The following is a 21,951-nucleotide window of genomic DNA, read 5'->3' as shown; positions in this document are numbered from 1 at the left end:
CCTTACCTAACAGCTAGTCCTTACTTAACCCAGTCCCCTCAGGATGTGCTAAATAGCAAGGAGACCCCAGCTCTGCTCTAGGGAAGCCGCGCTCCTTCAGCGCTCTGGAAAAGACGCTCCTCAAAGTAGCGGGAGACCCCCTTGCTGTAGGAGAAGAGTTGGAAGCCGCTCCTCAGGAGCTCTGGAAGCCGCGGGGGCTCCCCCTCAGGGTTTCCCGCCTTCGCGAAGCGCGAGCGCCGCCCCTGAGGGCGCGCATCCCTCAGCGCTGTGCGCTCCTCCCCTCAAGGCGTTCGCCTCTCCTCAGGTGCGCTCCCCTCAGCGGCCCGCACCGCACCCCGAGAGGGCGTTCCTCCCCTCAGATGTGTGCTCCCCTCAGCGACATGACCCTGCCCTCAGGTGTGTGCTCTCCTCGGGTGCGCTCCCCTGAGTGACACGCGTGCCCTCAGGTGCGCTCCGCTCCTCGAGTGTGCTCCTCCCGTCAGTGACACCCTTGTCCCCTCAGGTGCGCTCCTCCCCTCAGTGACACCCTTGTCCCCTCAGGCGCGCTCCCCCAGCAGCGCCACGCGCCCGTCCTTAGGCGCGCGCCCGCCTCGGCGTCGCGCGCCGCTCCTCGCGGGCCCGCCCTTCCCCTCAGGCGCATGTGCCGCCCGCCGGCGGGGGCGGGGCCTCGCGTTCGAACGGCGGCGGTGGCGGGCGGGAAGATGGCGGGAGCGCGGGCTCTGCTCTGGCAGTGCCCGCTGCTGCTGCCGCAGGACCGCCGCGGCACCGCCTACGAGGGGTTTGTCTCTGCCCAGGTATCGCGGCCCCGGCACCGCTTGGCCGGCGGACCTTACTCTGAGGCGGAGGTGGTGGGGGGTGCTTCCCGCCCTGCCGGATCTGGGGAAGGGGCACCGCTTCCCGCCGTGCCGCGCCTGGCTCTGAGGGAGAAGCGTTTCCCGCCTTGCCGGGGCTCCTGGCTGAGCCACCGGGAATGTGGATGGGAGAATGCCGTTTCCCTGCCCTGAGGGATCCCAGGGAGCGGCTTCCTGCTGCCTTCTGGGCTGGTTTAGTTGTGCTGACAAAAGTGGTTTTGGGGCGAGGCCGAATGTGCCCGCGTTCACAGCCTGTGGTATAAGCTGACATTAATGACTGATGGTGGATGTTTTCCTTTCATTTGCTTGTGAGGCTTCAGCCGAAGCGGCCGCGTCGTCGCTCGGGGTGCGGAGAGCGAGGTGCAGGGGCAGACCAGCGCCTGGGGCGGGGTGAGCAGGCTGCTCCCAGCCCGCCTTCGCCAGCACTGACGCTGAGCAGCTCTGGCTCCTTAAAATATGACACACGCAGGGCTCTGAACGGAGGTGTTTTAATTTAGGAATAGCGTGAGGCTTTACTCCTCTAAGTAGATGTGGGCTGTGTCCACTAGCGTTGTCAAAAATGTAGCTGTCATTGAGGTTGAAAGGAGTTCTGCCTTAATGAGGTTGCTTTAGACCATTTGCAGTTGGGTTGTGGATCTCTCCCAGTACCTCTTAGATGATGGCCTGTTCCAGTCTCTGATTCCCCCTTAACTATTAACGAGGAGTGTTTTTCATCCCGTTTAGGTGCTATTTCCTGTACTTCTGTCACCTCTCAGCCTGTCAGTGTGTGTCGCTCAGATCTGGCTGCACCTTCTTTAGTCCTTTCCTGATCCTTCTTTTCTCCAGGCTAAACAGTCCAAGCTCCCTCAGGCTCTCCTGGAATGAGAGAGCTATGAGCTCTTGGTCACCTCAGAGCTCCTCCCTGGATTAACTCCAATTTGTGCTGGAGACCCAGTACTCCCAATTTCAAGGTGTGCTGAGCTGGGATAGGGTGTGGAATAAAGGTTTTGAGATAAGTTATTTCCCCCCTTTGCTTTGGGGCTTCACTGGCTTTATTTCAGTTTTATCTTGACCATCCCATAGGAAAGTAGAAAGAGGACCTCGATAAGGACTGAAAATACAAGTAGTGGGGATTTAGAAGCTGCCCCATATAGACTGCACTAAGAGGAAAAAAAAAATATGTACTTGGGGTGGTTTTTGTTTACAGTTTGTAAAACTGTTGAAATGTACCATGGATCAGCGCCCAAGGTTTTTTTTTAGTGTAGTTACTTTTATGATAAGCAGCTGTTTTGACTTTTACTGGAGTTGAAGACAAACTTTCATGTACAGTAGTATGACTTGGATTAAATTATGTGTTTTGGTCTTGCCCGGATTTGGATAAGGTTTATTTTTTTCTCCTGAAATGTGTTATGTTTACTTTATGAAATGTGATGTACTGGAGACTTTTTACTGAATATTGTGAATTAAAGGTCGAAGAGTATTTCAACTTCAGAATTAAAATCAACATTATTTGTACCTGTCATATGCTGCTTTTTATGTCTAAGGAAAGAGATTCTGAATAATACTCCTAAAAGACAAAGTTTCTTTCTTAGTAGCTGAGCTGATGGGGAATCATTTCCACAAGTGTCTAATTTTTTTATTTTTTTTTTTTTCTAACTTCCCATTATCTAAAAACTTCTTTTCAAGGGTAGAGACTTCCACATCAGGATACTGCTACCAATGGATTTGCAGCTGAAAAATGCCAGGCAAGATATTTTTATGATAGAATTTCCAAGTGTGGTGTAACAAAATTAATTTTGATAAAAGCAATAATGGATGTGAAAATGAGTTGGTTTTTTTTCTAATATCAGTGTTATTAATTAATTCTCACTGGTTTCAGCTTAACCTTGCAGCAAAGTTGCACAGCATCAGTGTTAGTAAATGCTGACAATAAACAATGCCTGTATCAAAATATTTTGTTGTTAATTAACTTTGAAACATGCTGTAATTAATTGGTTGTATTTACATATATGAAGCAATACACTCGGGGAAAAATATATTTTTATATATTTTATATTTATAGATTATTTATATACCACTATTTGGGGAACAGAAAATTCAGTGCAAAGTTGTAAATTGAAGCAATTGTGTAAGCAATGATGGTTAGCAGAGATTGTTAACTTCATTTTCTGTTTGCTGTTTCTGTGTATTAATTGGTTTGACCCACCTTTTCCTGAATTTCTGTTCTTATTTCTGTGTTTATCCCAGCAGTCTGTGGGAAGTGGGGTGAAAGGGGCTGATCCACATACATGGATTTTAAAGCCTTTAACTTTGTATTCCACAGTTCTGCCTAGGCCAGCCCCCTCCAAACTGGGAGCAGATGTGGCATTCCATGCCTTTATCGCATTCTAGGTTAGGTAATTAAAACTGCATTACAGGTAACTCTGAATTTTCAGGTTATCACTCTTAAATATTAGTGTATTTTATGAAGTCACACTCGCTTGCAAGAATTATGTTGTTGTTTTCAGCACAGGACTGGCTTTTGCAGGTTGGTGCTTAATTTTTAATGGGCTTTAGCATGGTGACATTTGGAAGTTTTAAATAACTTTGAACATGACACTCAAAGCAGTTTTGAAGTATTGTTTCCTTCCTTTGTTTGTTTCTTTTTCCCAAGAAAAGCTGTTGTGCTGTTGTGTGTAGAAGGCTTTCTGCTGTTTTCTAAAAAATCGTGTACTGGGAATTTATAATTTGTACAAACCCCTGTTTGTCTAGGATTGAGTGCGGCTGGAGTCTGAAGAGGATCCTACATGGATATCGACACATTCTAAAGCAGGTACACAAGTTTAAAGCCACTCATTTAAATATTATTATTATTAAGCAGTCCTAAATCTTTGTTTATAATGATGCTGAAAAGCTGAAACTCTGAAGGGTTGAAGAACATTCCTTTCATTGTAGAGCCAAGATTGATTTTTAAATGCCTGAGAATTTATAAGTTAATATAATGAGAAGTGGATGGAATTTAGTAAATATTTATTAAACTTTTTTTTTTTTTTTTTTTTTTTTTTTTTTTTTTTTTTTTTTTTTTTTTTTTGAGATCAGGCTAGAACAATTTTTAATAAGTGATGACATTTTACCGAAATTTTTCTTCTCTCAATTAGAGATAGGTTTTGTCTTTTTTTAAAAATGTGTTTACTTTTTTACAAGTTGTTAATGAGGCAAGGAAGAGAATTCACATTAATTATTAATAGACTCAGTTCTTTCTTGGGATCTGAGCTACACCTCAGTATCCAAAGGATGCAGTAGCCTTTGAGTGCCAAAGAATACTTTGTTTCCAAGGGGGAACTGTGGCCACAGGTGTTGGTTTGAGACACTGTATCTCATGGACCTGGTTTCATGAATCCATAAATGAGTGATGCCACATGGTGTGACAGTAGGGATGGTTCCTTCTCAGTAAGGAGAGTTCTCTTCTCTAATTGAAAAATTTAAACATGTGCTATACACTTGGTCTTTTTTATGTTTAGTTTGACAATCCCAGAAAAAACAGTTGGGCTAAACCACCAGAAGTTACGAGTTGCAGAAAATTAACTAATCCTCTCTTTCCTCCAGAGGCTGCACAGCTGCCCAGATCTTGTCAGCTTTATGGTGGAGCTGAAAACTGTTTTGGTGAGTGGCAGAATAGATGTGTGGGATGTGGGATGCTCTTAGAGCTTTGCATTTCACTTTCAGTTTTTCACAGGTTACTCTTCCACAGATTTATACCTTTATTTTTTTTCTGTTTCCCAGAGGTGATTTTGTATATATGCTGTTCGTGCAATAGCTGTATAAATATCCTTTAGGATTTTAAGAGACCGTATTCTTTGGAAGTTGAAGTGCTGTAGAAAGTTTAAAATCCCAACAAGGGATCTCAGTGTAGAGCCATCCTCTTTACAGTGATTTTCTTGGAATTCCTCTTATGGTCTAGATGGCAAAGCAGGCTTTTAATTATACAGTGGGTTATACAGTCAGTGGTTTGCTGGAGGTGCTTTCACCATCTAACATTCTGACAAATAAATGCAGATAGCTGCTTTTTTTTCCTCCTAATATTTCAGAGGCTGCTGTTTATTCTTCTTTTAAAAGTTTTTCAGATCTGGAGTTGGAGAGTAGCAAACCTTTTAGTAAATATGAAACTGGGAATTCTTATCTATTAGTAAAACATTATTCTGTGAGCATTTTTGCTAATTTGTCTATTTTGTAATATTTTACAATAGTTATCCCTATCTATTTGCCTATGTACACGAGCACTCAGAAAATGAGAATGCAGTGAAAGTATAATTAATTCAAAATAGCAATCCTCAGTTACTGCAGAGAATTAAAACATTGACAACAGTGTGGGAGAACTGGGCAGAAATTATTGTTAAACTTGTCATATAAATTATGTTTTATTTAAATTTATTTTATTTTAAATTACTAATAATTTTATTCTAAATGTCGTGCATGCATGTGTTCTGTAAGCATAATTTTACCTTAAATGCACTTTTACAGAACAAGTAGCAGAACAACACAACTGAAACACATGGTTAGGGCTTATTTTTCACAGTAACATTAACTTTTTCATAAAAACTTCTTTTCAAGATATTACTACATTCTTGATGAGTGCCTGTACCAAAACTTACTCTAAGGGATCCTGTGATATTAAAACTGAGAAACTGATTTTGTTTTTTTGATTGCTATACAAAGTTTATGTATTTATAAAATACAGGGGATATCATAGATTTGTTGTCTTTTGTGGTAGTGGAGCCCAGGAGACAGCTGTGGGCTTAATAGAACCTTCTTTTGAAATGCTCTTTCAGTCAAGATGCTTGACTTCAAATTTATTAGCTGAAAAAGAGGCATTTGATATTTGCATCTGAAGACTCTGTTGTCAACATCTGTGGGTTTTTTTTAAATTGCAGATGTTTTCATTACCAGTATCTGAAGTAATTTACCAAACAGCTTCTTTGTCTGCTTTAGCTGGAGGCTATAACAAAAGAAGTGCAGTGTACAGTTAATTTTACATAAGCTTAATATTTCCAAATGAATTGCAAAAATCACATATAAATAGATGCAAAAATATTGAAATTGCTCTTAATGATGGTTTTTTTTTTATGTTCTTTTAAACAGGAAATTGCTTTAAAGAACGCACAAGACCTGCACATCCCACGGCCTCCAGAATACTACTCCTGTCTTGTCAGAGATCTAGAAATACTGGGCTGGAAGAGGTATGATTATTTTAGTTCTTAACAAACATCCTCTTTAGAACATCAGTTCCTCTTTTGTGTTCGTGAGTTGAACGTATCAAATGTACTTGTTCTGTTCATTTACCCTATTCAGAAACTGATTTAGCTTTGTTTTTAAATTAAAAACACCCAACAAATCTGTATCAATTGAAGGGATATTTTCTGTCTCAAATAACTGAGCTGAAAGGTGATACACTACTAAGAAATAATTTCTTCTTTGACCTATAAACTACTGGTATATTAAACATATTTAGTGTTAATTTTTACATTTCTCTTTTTCCCTATTTTGTACAGCTGGTTGTGATTATTCCTACAGATGATGCTTGATTGTTGTTTACCTTTCTGCTTTCATAAAAACATTTCATACTTTTTTTTAGAATTAGAATAATGATTTTTAAAGAACCTGCTCTTTACAGCACAAGGATCTTCTTAGAGGATTTTTTTATTTATTCCACAGAAAGGTAAATCTACCCAAAACATTCATGATTGGAGAGGAGAATGGGAAAAACTCTCAACCCAAAACTTTACCAAGTGTGGATTGTGCTCAATGAAATAAAGAAGTCTTAGGTGTAAGAACAGTTTTGAGTTTTCTCACCCGATTTCTACATAAATAAACAACATGTGATTAACATTAAATGGGAATTTGCTTTGAAGGCCCACTTCTATTTAAAGATTTAAAAACACCCTTGTGAAATCAGCTGGAGTTTTAGTCAGTGATTGCCATTGTTAATATGTAATCGTGCTGTGCTCTATTTAAATTTCACAGACTCAAGTCTGAAAATATCAGGTAAAATTTTTTAAACACGTGAGAAATGAATTTTCAATTATGTTTGCTCTCCCAAAATGGATAAAAAAACCAAAACACCAACCAAATTAAAAAAAAACCAAAATCTTGAAGAAGGGTTGAGGAAGTCAGTCATTAATCAAAGGACTGCTCTGCACATAGGGAATCACATCACGTTTACTCTGACTTGGAAGGACAATAGCCTGGACAGGCAATGTGAAGTCCATTAGCAAGTCACACCTTTGATTTCAGAGTGCTTTTAACACTAAAGTGACTCTCTAAGAAAGCCTCTCTACTGAGACTGATTTGGAGTTGCAGGTGATGCTTCATTTGCATGGCAGTTAAGAGCATCCTGAGATGGTCTTTCAGCAGAACTGCCTGTGTTTGGTGCTGGCAGTGAGGAGCAATCACTGGTCACAGTGATTTGAGCTTTATTTTAGCGTTTTTCTTAGAAAAAACCCTTGCTTGTTGTGTACCCCAGATTTACTCATTCCTAGCGAGTTTTGAGTCGTGCTGGAACCTGACTGCACCCAAATCCAACTGAAAAATTGAAAGATTTGGGTTGTGAGGAGAGAGAGATACTACTGCAGGAGTAAAGTTATAAGAAAGGCTCTTCTAATACTTCCCCTTAATCAAGCTGGTTGAGTCAGTGACCGTGTCCTGGGAAGGCAAATTATCAACTCTTAAACAGCTGTAGGACTCCTAAGCCCTTCATGGAGGTTCATAAAGGTTGCGGGTATCTCTTAAGTCCATATTGTCTCAAATATCAAAGCTCTTCTGCTTGATACTTTCCCATTCATTTCATACAAAGTATCTTTTCCTCTTTCCTTCTTCGTTTCCAGGGAATCCTGCCTAGTCCTGTGCTCTCAGTCATTTGTGTGTCATGCTGAACTTCCAAGATTTACCCAAGGCTTTCCATCTTTATGCTGATTCCTTTTTTTTTTTCTTGTGATAAAATGATGGAGCCTACAGAGGAATAAAATTCTGTGTAAGTGAAACATCACCTATGCACACAATTCCTTATATGTTTATACAAAAAGTGTGACTTTAAACTTAAAGAATCCATCCTTTTCTTATAAATCAGGATTGAAGTGCTCCGAACAAGATGAGTGTCAGAACAAGTAAAATCCCAGATGCCTTGGCAGCATCCCTTTTTCTGTTTTCCTTTGCTGTGGATCTTTGCAGCACGGTGCTGCAGGCACCAGTTGTGCTTTGGTGTGGACAGTGCTGCATTTTTCACTGCAGTATCCATGCTGAGCCCTAGCTGCTGCTTTAGGAATTCCCTAGCCAGTGGGGTGGTATAGAGGTAGTTTCTCATCTGTTTAAACTCTGATAGACTTTTGAGGTAAAGTTGGAACAAAGCAGGAGTAATGATTTTTTTCCCCCTCAGTTAGAGGAAGAATCCTCTGATTCTTTCTAAGTGTATCAAGTTTAACTGGCTCCAGTTGAGTTACACTTTTATCAAGTCTTTCTTCCAGCTGTTGTGGAGAAATACTCCCAGAAATCTGCAGGTCACTTTAATATTGCCTTAATCAGCATTAAAGAAATAATTTCTCTCTCCTTTCTTACTACCACTACTTTTTCCATCTGTATTTTTCAGTTCCCTCCAATTGAGGCTGTTTCATTTATGCAGATGATTTTCTTCTTTTCCCTTCCTTCCTAGGGATGTGCAACCCTTTAGTGTACGTCTACTTTTTCTTCCACAAGCCTCTACAACTCTGTTTCCAGTTTCACTTGAGAGAGCCATGTGACTTTTTCTAGTATGTAGTGGTTTAAAAAAATGAATGTTGCTTAGGCCAGCAAGCAGATGCTCTCTCTGAACTCTGTTAGGCCTTTCCATCAGTCTGGGTGATAAGTTGTGCAATTATCTTGGACTGCTTTTTATCTTTACACAGGAATGACATAGTAAAAATGCCAAAGTATCCACATACCCATTTTACTGGTAAATATATGGGGAGGTTTGAACCTTTTTGGCAATTGTTGAATCTACTAAGCAGAATCCACCTTTAGAGAACAATATATTTTACAATTGTATCCATCACGAACCAGTGACACCTTAAGCAAAGAGGCAGAAGTTTTAAAACTTATTCACATGTAGTGTGTACTTTCTGCTTGCTAGGGTGCATGAATACAGTGTAAAACTGTCATGAAATGAAGGCAAATCATCATAAATAACTCATTTTGTACCTGTTTGGGTACTATTTTCTGCAGAAAATTGATTTCACAATATGAACCCATACGCACCGAATTTCCCACAACAATACTATTGATAATAAAAGAGAACTTCATTGAAGAGAAAAGCAAATCAGGAGCATAAAAGTCTCATAGAGTAAGAAACTGCAGAAATGGATCAAAGATTTGACAGGAAGTTTAATGTGTACATAAGTAGAGGCTGACAGGAACATGCTGTGTGTGTCAAAGGTTTCGGTGATGGAAAACTGAAACACGGTGCTCACTGACCACAGCGTGAGCCCTGACACACGTTGTAAATAACCCAGAGATATATGACTGCATTAGGCACTAGGCTGGTGTATTAACAGCAGTAAATCTGCAGCAGCAGAAATGCTTGGCATATAGGCCTCCCTCTGATTAATATTTGTAACAGGCTAATCAGAGTATTGCAGGCCTTTCAAACTCTGCACTTCTTGCAGGGCTCTGAGAGTTTTCTTCTTTCTTCCAGAGTGGCCTTTGTGGACACTGGGCTGACCACAGTCAAGTTAAAAGCTGAAGACTCTTGTGGTCGACAGCATCTCATCACTCTCAAGTTAAATGCAAAGGTAAATTGATGTGGGACACAATATCTTGAGGCTTCCTTGAAATAAATTGATTTTTCTTAATTCATTAGGATTTCATAGGGTTGATGTGTTTGCTGGAGTGTCTGTTCTGCAAGGTAATAGGTCAGGTTTTTTTTTTTTTTTTTTTTTTTTTTTTTTTTTTTTTTTGAGTTTTTTTTTTTTTTGAGTTTTCAGACTAACTATATTTAAAATTAATATTGGATTATGGTTATTTGTAAGATGCAACTGTGCATCACATGAAAAAAAACACTTTGATATTGCACTCATTTTACTGGATTATAGACAAGGCCATCTGGGAGACTTTCCTTCATTATCATCCATCCAGAGACTGTGCATAGAAAAAGAATTAGAGGATGTTGGGTTGGTTATTAGCAAGTCTTGCTGTTAAAGTCAGAGATGTAAAGATTTATGAGAAGCTGAAGTCAGTCAGAAAAATTATTTCTTTTTAGTCTAAATAAACGTCTCATTTTGACAGTACTTGCAAATCAAACTCATGGCATTTGCAGAAACAGAAAAATCTTAATTCTTCCTGGTACTTATCACTGAACTCAAATTACAACATTTCTTCATAGAATGTCTCATTTCAAGGCACAAATCTCTCCTCAGAGACAGTGAATATCCAGGCCCTGTGATGACAATTGCATGGCAATAACTGTTGTCTTCAGAAAATCAGTGCAGGGGAAAAAGGGATCTAAAAGTGTCTGGGTGTTGTTTTTTGGTCCATCATCTTGTGATAATCTTGTGATCTTGAAAGCATGAGGATTAAATCCCACCTTCACAGGCATCCTGCATTCCTTTACAAACCAGGAGTTTTTAAGTCTTACTTAACATGAACAAGCTTTACCTTTGAAGGGGAAAAGGCGGGGAAAAAAACACTGTTTGGGAATGAGTGTTGCTCAAGTGGATTTTTAAAAAGAGTAAAACTGTTCTACATGCAGAGAGTAATGAGTGCATAATTAATTTGCTAGTCAGTCCATTATTTAAATACACTGATGGAAAAATCCATCAGGAAGTACAATTATGGTCTATTTAATGTGCAAGGAGACAAACCAGGTTGTGTTGTTTATAAGGGATAAATACAATGCTTTGTGTGAGACTAGAAATTAGGTGCAGCCTGTTGCCCTAAGGTTTTCTTGCTTTTAGGACAACAGAAGTGTAAAGTATTTTAACTGTTAGAAAGTATAAAAATGCAGAAAAATTAGAGTGCAATATTCATTTTTCCCAAGCAGCTGCCATGGTCAAACACTGACCACTTGTGCATTGGCTGCTTCTGTTCAGCCTTAACTTAGCCCTGTCCTGAGGGAATGGAGATTCCCATTTTCTGTCCTTGTACAAACTTGTGGGGGTTTTTTGATAGTAATAAAATAGCTGAATACTCCTCATAGCAGAAGAAAGCACCATCTAACAACTAAAGATGTATGCAATAAAAGGATTAGATTATCACACTTGTATGTCTTAGTAAGTAATCATCTTTTTTCTTTCCTTTTTTTCCTTTTTTTTTTTTTCATTTTGTTTTCAAGTGGTTTTGATGATGAAAGATCAATTGCTTGTCCTTTTTAAACCATACGTGGCATTTAAACTTGCCAGACAAAATCTGTGTGTGAAACATTGTTTTGGTGACACGGGGATTTGATTTGCCTTCATACACACAGACACTACATTTAAGAAGACTTGGCTGCAGTATTTGTTGGGAAAGACATTTCCTTGGATAACACACTTTAATAAAAGTGTGTTTATTTTTGTTATGCTGTTTCTTTGATTGAGATCAGTGCAGGAGCATTTCAGACCCCAAGGCTTCGAACAGGCCACTGCAAGGATTTGCCTGTTGTGTAGTAATTAAGACACTTTGGTAATTCTCTGAATGATCTGGCAAGGGGTATGAACATGCTTTCTCTAGGTAAAGTTAGCTGCATGCTCAGAAAACCAATATAAATATTGTATTTAATAATTGTTTAAATTGACCTAAAGAATAATACAATGATTTCTGACACACGTATTTGATTGTAACTGTAATAAGCTAAGGTGCCATGGAGTTATCAAACCTTTTATAGCTTTTTTTTTTTTTTTTTTTTTTTTTTTTTTTTTTTTTAATACAGCCTGTAAAAGCTTTTTCTTATGTTATCTCTTGATTGGGATTGAGGCTTTGTTTTAATTTTGGGTTTATATTCACTTGTCCCTTTCTAAATAGTTAAGGACTGTAGATTACTTTCAGTTTTAAAAAACAAAATGTTGCTAATCAGGACAAATAGTTAGCTTAAATGAAAATCAGTTATTGACTCATGGAAGGGTTGTTTGATTTTTAAACTTTGCTATCCAGTATGGGTAATTGAGGAGAAATCTTTAAAAAATATTTCATGCCTTGTGTTTTAAGGTTTCTTTAATGTGCCTTTGTGACCACTAAACACAGAAAATTGTGATTCTCCTGCCTTTACTAAATATTGATATATAAAACATTTACACGTAGCTTTCTTCTTTAAATGATAATTAACATTCATAACTGTTCCTGAAAATGCTTTACATACTGTTTCCTCTCAGAGCCAAGTTCTCAAGATGCTTGAAGTGATCATATTTTGTTATCAAATTTGGCAGATGAGTATCAGTCTGACTTTAAATCTCTAAGAAAAAAAAAAAATCCCAAACTGTATTTTCTTTCCCTCCCTCAGTATCCTACAGAACCACCAGGTTGCCTTGTGGATTTTCCTGTTCCATTTGCTGTTTCCTGGATGCCACAGGTAACTACTGGACTAGGCAGCTTTTTTTTAATAAAAAATACATATGCAATGGAAGGGTGGTAGCAAGGGGTTGGGTTTGGTTTTTAACTCCAGCTTTTCTCCCTGTGTGCATATTAGTTCTGTATGTGCTCATGAAAATGTAATAACACTGAACTCCATATTCCTTCTCAGAGCACCCTATATATCCTCCATGCCATGAGGTATATCTTGCATATTGTATGTACTGGTTGGGGTTTTTTTTTTAAGCTGTTCATATGACTGAAAATTCTCTAGGAATTATGATGGAAAACTGAAATGCATGAAGAATTATTGTCTTCTAGAAAAGAAACACCCTGGAAAGTTGACAGACATTGAAAAAAGGAGTTGGTTACTCTATAGAATTTTTCCCAGTTGGTTAAAGATTTTTCATAACTTAATAAAACTTCTCCAGTTACAATCAATACAGGAAATACTTAATGAAATTCTGATTTCTTAGTTTAACTGACATTATGACTGTGAAGAACTACTTTGTCTTTTGTGTGTCTTTCATGTACCTTTCTTCCTGAATACAGCATGTGTGTTTTATTAAATTAATTTAGATATGACCACTCAGATACAAGTTAATTTGAATTATATGTAGAAAATCATTGATATTTCATTTAAATTGGGAAAATAGTTTTTACATAAATGATTGCACCTGATAAGTTTAACTCTCACAAGGGTTGCTACCCAGCAATAAATAATTTACATGGGGAACATGTCTGGGAGGTTGCAGCAGGATGAGTTTCAGCTAGGCATCTGATTTTTCTGCAGAGCTCAAGGTTCTGTGTGTCACCTCAGACCCACCAATATTGAGAAGAAATAACTGAAAGAATCAACCACTGCAAATGAAAAATGTATTTATTTATGTAATTTTAGGTTTCGATTCTCTGGTATGGTTTGGAACAGTTTAAATAAATGTTTTTCTCTTAAATTTTACTGGAGTTCCTACACTCTGGCCAGGATTTCAAAGTGCTGTGTTTAATCTCAATACATACTTTCAACAGTGTTTTATTAATTTTACAGCCTTGCAACTTATGTTGCCTCAAATTAGCAACATTTCAAACATTCCTGACAGTGACTGCTTATTTGTGTTTACTGTTAGTAATTTTAAAGATGGGCTCATGTTTTAATAAAATGTTCTGGAAAAACCTGACACGGAGCAGCTCTTTACAAGTTAAAAATGGGGGTGGATATACTGATACTGGCACTACAGCCAAGGAAAAATCCTCTTAAAATTACAACACTCTGATGCTTAAAATCTTTGTACAGTTAGAATTACCTGGGGACTGTTTGAAGACATGAACAAAAGGTGTTTGTGTGTAAGTGAAGAGCCTGTTTTGAAATCATGAGACACTAATTCCAGCTGCAGAGAGCCTGCTCTAATCCTGAACCAAATACCAGCAGACAAAAATGCTTCAGCTCTACAGCAGCTTTTGCAAATTGACCTTATGTGTGTGGGTGACATGAACCCAACACTTGTGGGGACAAAGGGCTTTGGTAATTGTGTAGATTGTGTTTATTTTCCAAATGTGTGGGAATCACTGCGGCGAGCAGCCCTCACAACATGATAAAATATGGGTTAAGCTTAGATAATGCTGCAACACCACTGGTAGCAGAATTCAGCATGTACTCAAGTGCACGAAAATTTTGGTTCCTAAAAGGGAAAAAGAGTAGGCTACACCCCTTCTCTAGTGAAATAACATGGTGTTTTGGTACCAATTGGTGTTGAACTTTTAATATTATGCCTTTAAAGTATAAATTGACAAGGCTTAACTAAATTGGTGCTGTGGCACCATTAGAATATAAACTCCTATGAAAGAAAATATAAATAGATTGCAGGTAATTGATTTTTCTTTCCAACCCCCTGTGTGTGCTGCTGCCTATTTCAGGCTCATGGATTTTAAACTTGAGGGGTTGTTGGCTTTTTTTTTTTCTTCTTTTTTTTTTTTCCCCCTTCTGTATAATAATAGACATGGCTTTATGGCATCCATATTACAAATGGGTAATTTTCCTTATGGTCCCTGTCTTCCTGCTGGGTTGATAATGTTTTGATGTATTTTTCTTTTGCTCTGATGAGAGGTCTGCTGCTGCTGCTCTGACATATTCATTTGGATGAATAATTATAACTTGCACAATGTCAAGCTGAAGATGGTGGGTTTTGTGCGTCATGACAAGCCCAGTAGCCAGTGCAGGTGTCTCACAGCATGAGCAGCAACAGCCAGTGGATTCTGGCTCAGAGGAGACGTTTTAGAGTAGTAAGAAATCAGCACCAAGGGCAATGCTGCTGCTGCTCCTGTTCTAAGTGCCAAATAAATGCAGAGTGCTTCTCAATGACAAGTGCAAGAACATCTACTTATTTCTGTTACAGCCTTTTTCTAAAGAACCAGATAAATGTGCTGTCTCTGATTTTAATGCACGCTGGGAGTGAGGTTCTACAGAATCAGGGCATCTCACGTCAGGGTAAGGTTTCCAGACTGACCACTGCCCACCTGGCTGGGCTACATGAAGGTCGCAGGAGTGGGAATTAATGACTAATGAGGTCATGCAGCAGCCAGCAAGGGAACAGGGAATGCAAAGTGCAGAAGGTGGAGTGGCAGGAATGAGATTATTCTTGGCTTATTTAGATGAAAACACAATAAAAAGCATCATAGTTGTGCTTTTTCTTGGCAAGGGAACTTCACAGGCACCAGCTGTTAATGCAGAAAATGGAGATGGTTGACAAGACACTTTATAAAGATTTCAGGCTTGTGTCTTGTCTTGACTTCTGTTAAAGAGGGAAAATTTTTAAGCTACTGTTGATGAGAAACTGTTTCCAAACAAATCTAAGGAATCATAAATTCTTTAAGTGGTCCTTTTACCATTTAATGACTGTTTTGCTTTATTAAATTGTATTTTATTTATAAATTCATGAAGTGCAAGTAGGTAATGGCACCTATAGTTTAGGCTATTTCACCTTTCCAATTAGGAGGCTTTGCAGTTGTTTTAATTTTGGATAAGCAAATTTTCTGTTAGAAAGAATTTTAGCCGAAAATATCTCAGAATAAAGATGACATTTTCATATGTTTTTGAAAAATAATTTGCAATCAATTGTTCTGTATTTACTTTAATTAGAACTGTTTTTACTGCCATTAGATTACTATTTAGTTCATCCAAGATTTGGAGCAGATGCTTGAAATTTGGCAGAACAGCCATATAGGTTACAGCACTTCTTAAAAGTTCCTGAAAGGCTTCATTGGTTTTTTGGCAGGCACAGACTCAAGATTTTCTCTTTATTCTTCCCAGCCTCTGTGACTCTAGAAATAAGAACCAAGAGTAGAGTAACATTTTTTGCCATTCCCTCTTATTCCTTTGATTGGAAGGAATGGTATATGGGCAATAAGGGTGGACTTGGGAGAATGTTTGAATTGAAGGAAGAGAGGAATTGGCATGAAGGGCTTGGTGATGAGGTGGAGATGAGAGTGCAGGGGATTGAAATGGAAATAAAAACCTTGAGGAATGACATACTTTCCTGGTACAAGAGAAGGTGTGTTCCCCTCGGAGACAGGGAGGTCCAGAGGATCTGATTTTCCCTGGGCAAATGGATGTGGGATCCACAGAGTCTGATAACACAGAGATGACATTGGGGTCACAGTTCCTGGGACCCATCACAGCCAGTGCATTTATGGAGGATGGGGGAACCAGTTTGGCTTTGTGGGTGCTTTTACAGCCCAGGTGAGCAACATTGACAAGTCTGAATGATGAATGGCTTATTTTCCAAAGAATTTTGACACATTTCACACAAATTCTAATTCATTTGTACAAGGGGGACCATGAAACAGAGTGTGTTCTATTTGACATTATTAACTTGGTGTAATTTAGGCCAAAGAAAAGTGTGATCTCAGGCTGTTCTGAAAGTGCTGGGCAGTGACCAAAAATTAGTTGATTAATCAAATAAAAAGGAATCTTGGAGTTTTCATGGTTTGCATGACAAGCAGGTGATGTATTTAAATAGCTATAGATGCATTTATGTATATAGCAGGAGCCAGCTGGCAACATCAGTGAAGCATGCAAATAAGATCAAATGAACAGTACAGGGAAAAAAAAGATTTAACTACCTTTTTAAGGAGCATCATTGAAAAATTACAATTAGTATTAAAATTAATTGGATTTTAAAACTTATCTGTGGGTTATAATCCCTTGATGTTTCTTTTTTCTAGTGAAACCCTTTGAATTCCCAGAAGATAAAGATAAAAATGATTATTAGAGGATTTATCTGTATGTGATATAGAAAAATGTAAAAAATCAAAATGGAAAGCAACTGTTGCAAGTACCAGAAAATTATGCTATTAATTTAAGTGTCATCAGAGCACAAAAGATCACATTTCAGGACTGTGTGAAAATTATTAAAATACTGGAAATAATAGTACTTAAGATGAAGATACTATACTCTAAGATGTGGTTAAGTGACTGACACTATTATATCACTTCAACTATTATAAAAGTAGCAAAATGCTTTTAAAGATAATAAGCGTTACATTTTGAGATTGCCAGAATTCACACTTCTCTGCTTAGGTGCTTTCCTACTTTAATATAATTTAACAACAGCAGGAAAAAAGTAGCCTTTTATTTCCAAGCTATGCTGTTTCTGTCTAATACACACATGCACAAAATATAAAAAGTTATTATGTAGAAAAATTATATTTCTTCATCTGAGAACACTCAGATAATTTGCTATTCCTTGTCCAGGTGAGAAAGGAAGGCTATAATCACTACAGATTAAAGGAAACCATTCCTTCTGTATTTTGTTTAATTCATAGAAAAATACCTGTCTGAGAACAGAACATTTAATTTGCTTTTTCTTTGGAACCTCAGGATATCTAAAATCTGTCCCTCTCTGGGCATCTGCACCTGCAAAGGGTTCACTTGACCACCAAGTATTTTCTCCTCTTGCAGGAGTGTTTTCCTGGGGAAATGGTGATGTCTTTTTGCCCACTGATGGTTTCAAAAGATTTCTTTTGCACTGCTGCCCTGTATATTGTCCTGTCTAATGAAAGATATTTCTGATTCTGTGTAATCCACTCTCAAATATTGAAATCCCCCATGTGTAATCTTCTGCTTATTAGATGATTTCTCCTTCTTGTGCCTTATTTAGAGGGTTTGAAAGCTGATCTTAAGCACCTGTTTTTATGCTGCCTAATTTTGAGATAATGATGAGGTTGTTAGGTGATATTCCATGTGTTATGCTATCACAATACATTGGGGCACACACACAGATTTCAACATTCCTTAAATAAATAAATTCGTTTTTAAGTATTCTCTCAGGCTGGTGGTGGAACCTCAGTGAAATCTGTTTAAACTTCTTATTTTCTTAGAACTCCTTAATAGACATTTACAACCAGTTCCTGGCAGCCTTGGAGTTGCTGAAGGAATTCTGGGATGCCCTTGATGAAATCGATGGGAAGACATGGGTGCTTGAGCCAGAAAATCCCACACGGAGTGCTACAACCAGAAGAATTGCAATAGGTGGGAAAAGATTTAAAGGGATATAGTGGATTTGAGAAGTAAAACTCAGGGAACTGTTTTGTTTTGCTTGTCTCGTCAGATGGTGCTTCTTTGGTTTTAAGTGATGCCTTTCCTTTCCCAAAGCCAAAGACAGAACTCTTTTTTGCATATAAAAAAAAACTTTCCACAACAGAATGCTGATCCTGTTTGGGAAATTCATTGCAACTTTCTGGTGTCAGATAAATGAAAATTTCTGCAGGAAAACCTTGTGTATTTGTACATTAAGAGCACTGAACTGTCAACAGCTGAGCACTTGCATGGTAACCCAAGAAAAATCAGTATTTGTAAAAAGTCAGATTAGGTGAAGACCTTACCTCAGTCACAAATTCCACATTTTTAAACTTTAGATTCATCCTAGTGGAAGTAATATTAGAGGGCAGCCCAAGGGGGAAAAGGTAGGTAAAGAGGGAAAGGACAAGGAAATAAAAAGAGAGGAAATGAGGCTTCCCTGTTAACCACCTGAAAATGTCCCTTAGTTTATATGCTGATGTCTGGCATTTTAAGGTCTTAATATAAATAGGATAAAGAATTTTATAATTCAGTATGTAAGATAAGGAGTTGTAATTGCAACTGTCTGAGGCTGGAAATGCTGGGGGATGTTATCCTTGCCAGAAAAGTGCTGATTTTCAACTGAAATCGACATCACCAATAGCAAATTGTAGAAATGTGAGAATACAGAGTGGACACATGTTGTCCCTTACAGCTGTAGAGGGAGGGAGGAAGGAGCTAGAGGGGAACTGCTTTGTGGGAGTGGAGGGAAGGACAAGAAAAGTTCAACAAGGCTGGAATGAGGTGGGGCAGACCCCACGTTGTGTGCATTCAGGGGGGCTTTGTCCTGGTCCTGCTGCCCTTTGCTACAGGCCAAGGAAAAGGGAAGAAAAGCCTCAAAAAGTGCCTTGGAGCAGCTGAGCAGGGGAAGGACGGGGTTTTGAGCCCTTTGTTGTCAGGCACAGAGAACCTTCAGCTACCACTGAATTTTGATTTCATTCATTCCCACTTCTTCCAGGATGGAAAGCCTAACACAGCTTTAATTACAGAAAAGGTTGGGTTTCACCTGGGCTTGTTCAGAAGAGACTCTGCTGTGATGTTTTGGAGCTGGATCCAGAGCAGCTCTGAGGAACAGAGCCCTTCCAGGGATGGTGGGGCGTCTTGTAAAGCCAAACGTTTGTTCTTTCAAAAATACAGCATTGTTGTCTTGGTCCTGGAATTTGCTGGGGAGGGGACTGACTTCTGCTGCTTAATATTGGGTTTGGGCTCCTCCTTGACTATAAAAGATAAAGATGAATTATTAAGTTACAGGTCTCTACCTTTAAAGTTCCACCAAGATTTTGGATGGATTTTGTCATCTGGCTTGGGTTGATTACGTTTATTTCCAAATAAGTGTAAAGGTTAACCAAGTCTAAAAGTAACACAGGCCTGGCAGGTTTGTTTGATCAGTTGCTATTTTTAATTACAGTTTGTGGAAATGTAAATATTTAATATATACTGATATTTTGTACAATCATTTGGATACTTCCCAACTTTGTTATTATTTGGCCTGAGTTAACCAATTTCAAACTGCTTTTAAAAATAGTTCCTTTTTCAAATCCTTGACTGCAAAGCTTCCCCATGGCCTTGCTTTCTCCTTACAGGGAACAATGTCTCAGTGAATATAGAGGTAGATCCTCACCATCCAAACATGCTTCCAGAATGTTATTTCCTTGGAGCAGATCATGGTAAGGCAGCAAATTCCACTTGTTTCTCCTCTGGACTCAGATCTCTGATCCAATCCTTACCTGAAACCTGTGAGGTTCACTGGGGTGATGCCATTACTCCTGTCTGTTGTTTGCAGAAGTGAACCCTCTGAGAACTAAACTCAACAACAACATGCACTTGTGGTGAGTGTCTGGTAAAGCAGGCCAGAAACCCAAACGGTGTTTGCCATTCCTTGTGTGAATTTCTTCTCTTCCTCTCTCCCGCTGGCAGGGATCCAGAAGTCAGTTTGTTACAAAACTTGAGAGAGCTCCTAGAAATTGATTTTCCATCTCGTGTGGTGTTGGAAAAAAGCGTAAGTTGGTTTTGGTAAACAATCAGTCCTTACTGCTGAATCAGTCACATTTAAATGGTCACTTTCTAAGAGCCAGGGCAAATCAGGGACTTTTGGGAGGTAATTGGATGAATACATTGTCACAAGGACTTCTGAACTTCAAGCAACAGTCCTCAGAGCTTGTTAACCTTTGATTAGAGGTGCACACTTCCCTGTGGCCTTCATAGCAGTGAGGCCATTAATAACAGGCTCCACTATTAAAAAGAAAAGAGGAAGTTCCAGAGTGGCTAATGAGATTTGGGAAATCCAAACATTCTGTTATGGATGTTGATGACTTCAGTTCTAATTAGGTGGAGCTGCTTAGAGGGGACAAGAGGCCATCCAAATACTCGTGCATTCCAAACAAACCAGGAGTTAAATTTTTATATTATGTATTGCGAGCTTTGCTTTCACTCATGAAGCTTCCAGACAAAGATCTGAGGGTTTGTGTCTAATGTCAAACCATAAAGACAAATCATAGTGATTAAGAAAACAAAAAGTGCCCAAAAGTATGAAAATGCTTGTTGAATGAGATGTAATTCAGTAAGGGGATGAAGTATAACCCAGTTAAGTCTTGCACACCTGGAACCCAGTGTCACTCTACGCCATTGTGACATAAACATGTGTGTCTTAAAGGCAAAAAACAGTAATTCCAGCCAACAGAAACTGCAAAAGCCAAACCATAGGTGACGCTGTTTGTGTGCTAGCAGTGCACACCCCTTCCCTTCAGCTGCTCTGGTGTGTTGCAGGACTTTTCCAAAGAGTGTGGGATCTGCTACGCCTACCGGCTGGACGGCAGCATGCCCAACCACGTGTGTGATGACCCTCGCTGCGGGCAGCCCTTCCACCAGGCCTGTCTCTACGAGGTAAAGTGACCCATGGCACAGACTACTCATTATTGATCAGTAGCTGCTACATTCTGGACAACAAGCACTGTCAACTCCCATTCTGCATTAAGCAAGGAGACATTATGGCAATCACTTGTCACCCCCAATTCCTACATGAGCTCTCTGGGAAAGGGAACCACCCTCTGATTTTGCATGGACCCTGTCAGATGTTCAGCAGCTGAACTCTAGTAATTAACAGATGTTTCTTAAATTGGAGATGAAACCAATGTGCCTTTTAACCCTCTTCTTGTGTTGCAGTGGCTACAAGGCCTTCCTACCAGCAGACAGAGTCTTAATGTCATCTTTGGTGAATGTCCCTACTGTAATAAGGTAAGGAAATCCAAGGAGTGAGCTAGAGTGGAAAAGGCAAATGCATCAGTGTTTAACTAAAGATCTTCTGACACAGTATAAAGACAGCCTCACACTAATGCCAGAGTAATTAAAGACCACACTCCATTATATTTAATGATACTTTTTTAATGCTGTAACAAAAGGTTCAGTTAAACACAACAAAAAGAATCCCAACATTTATAGCAGAAACCAGCATAAATAGTTCAGAGAATCCATAACTATTGAGTGCAGATGAGAACTTGCCTGTAAAAGGCATGTACTGACAGGATTATTTAAAAACTTCTTTTTCAAGCCCCTGACACTGAAATCTTCAATGAAGAAACTCTAGGAGAAAACTGCACGCCCACTGAAGAGAGGGGAACAGCACCATCAAAGCAGAACCAAGGACAGGACAATGAGCAGCAGAAGCACCAGCACAGCTGCAGTGTAGGGGTAGGTTTCATCAGCAAATGCCAGCCGAAACACAGCAGAGAGGGAGGGACGAGTGGTGTCAGCACCAGCCTGGGGTGCTGCTGCAGGAACTGGTGCTACAAAGTGATTGTGTTCCTTTCGGGATTCTGAGAGTATTCTGTAGGGGTCAAATGGCGGCAGCTCTCTTGCAGTGTCTTCCTGAGAGGAGAAAAAGCTGTGATTATAAAGCTGATATGAAGTGAGATGTGAACCAAAAAAAACCAGAGATGCCATTGAGGTATTTAAATTACCCTTGAAGAA

At 39.2% G+C, this 21,951-nt stretch overlaps 2 protein-coding genes across 4 annotated transcripts in view; one reads left to right on the top strand and one right to left on the bottom strand.

The window, feature by feature from the left end:
• The first annotated feature begins 698 nt into the window (after positions 1-698).
• FANCL (FA complementation group L) lies at positions 699-21,633 on the top strand. The gene is made up of 14 exons (XM_083856327.1): positions 699-794; positions 2,517-2,575; positions 3,582-3,642; positions 4,416-4,472; positions 5,949-6,046; positions 9,529-9,625; positions 12,307-12,375; positions 17,748-17,898; positions 19,569-19,652; positions 19,769-19,814; positions 19,903-19,984; positions 20,752-20,868; positions 21,148-21,219; positions 21,533-21,633. The coding sequence occupies exons 1-14, from the start codon at positions 702-704 to the stop codon at positions 21,566-21,568; spliced, it is 1,122 nt and encodes a 373-aa protein (XP_083712453.1). The 5' UTR covers positions 699-701; the 3' UTR covers positions 21,569-21,633.
• Positions 21,369-21,951, bottom strand: part of VRK2 (VRK serine/threonine kinase 2) — a 36,735-nt gene continuing 36,152 nt past the window's right edge. For 2 of the 3 annotated variants that reach the window (XM_083856322.1, XM_083856326.1), the window contains one exon: positions 21,369-21,849. In XM_083856322.1, coding sequence (XP_083712448.1) covers positions 21,610-21,849 — 240 coding nt within the window. In that variant the 3' untranslated portion in view covers positions 21,369-21,609. The remainder of the gene's footprint in view (positions 21,850-21,951) is intronic. The other variant, XM_083856323.1, reaches the window with a different exon arrangement.

Source organism: Zosterops lateralis (assembly GCF_965231275.1).
Source record: "Zosterops lateralis genome assembly, chromosome: 3".
NCBI lineage: Eukaryota > Metazoa > Chordata > Aves > Passeriformes > Zosteropidae > Zosterops > Zosterops lateralis.
Note: the sequence above shows the minus strand (reverse complement) of the source record. Positions and strands in the feature narration are given on the sequence as shown.

Bases quoted from the DNA above. Each gene is read 5' to 3' on its own strand.
- FANCL (XM_083856327.1), top strand. From the start codon at position 702: ATGGCGGGAGCGCGGGCTCTGCTCTGGCAGTGCCCGCTGCTGCTGCCG. The intron at 795-2,516 runs GTATCGCGGCCC...CTTCTTTTCAAG, and splicing joins AGGGGTTTGTCTCTGCCCAG to GGTAGAGACTTCCACATCAG. The intron at 6,047-9,528 runs GTATGATTATTT...TCTTTCTTCCAG, and splicing joins GAAATACTGGGCTGGAAGAG to AGTGGCCTTTGTGGACACTG.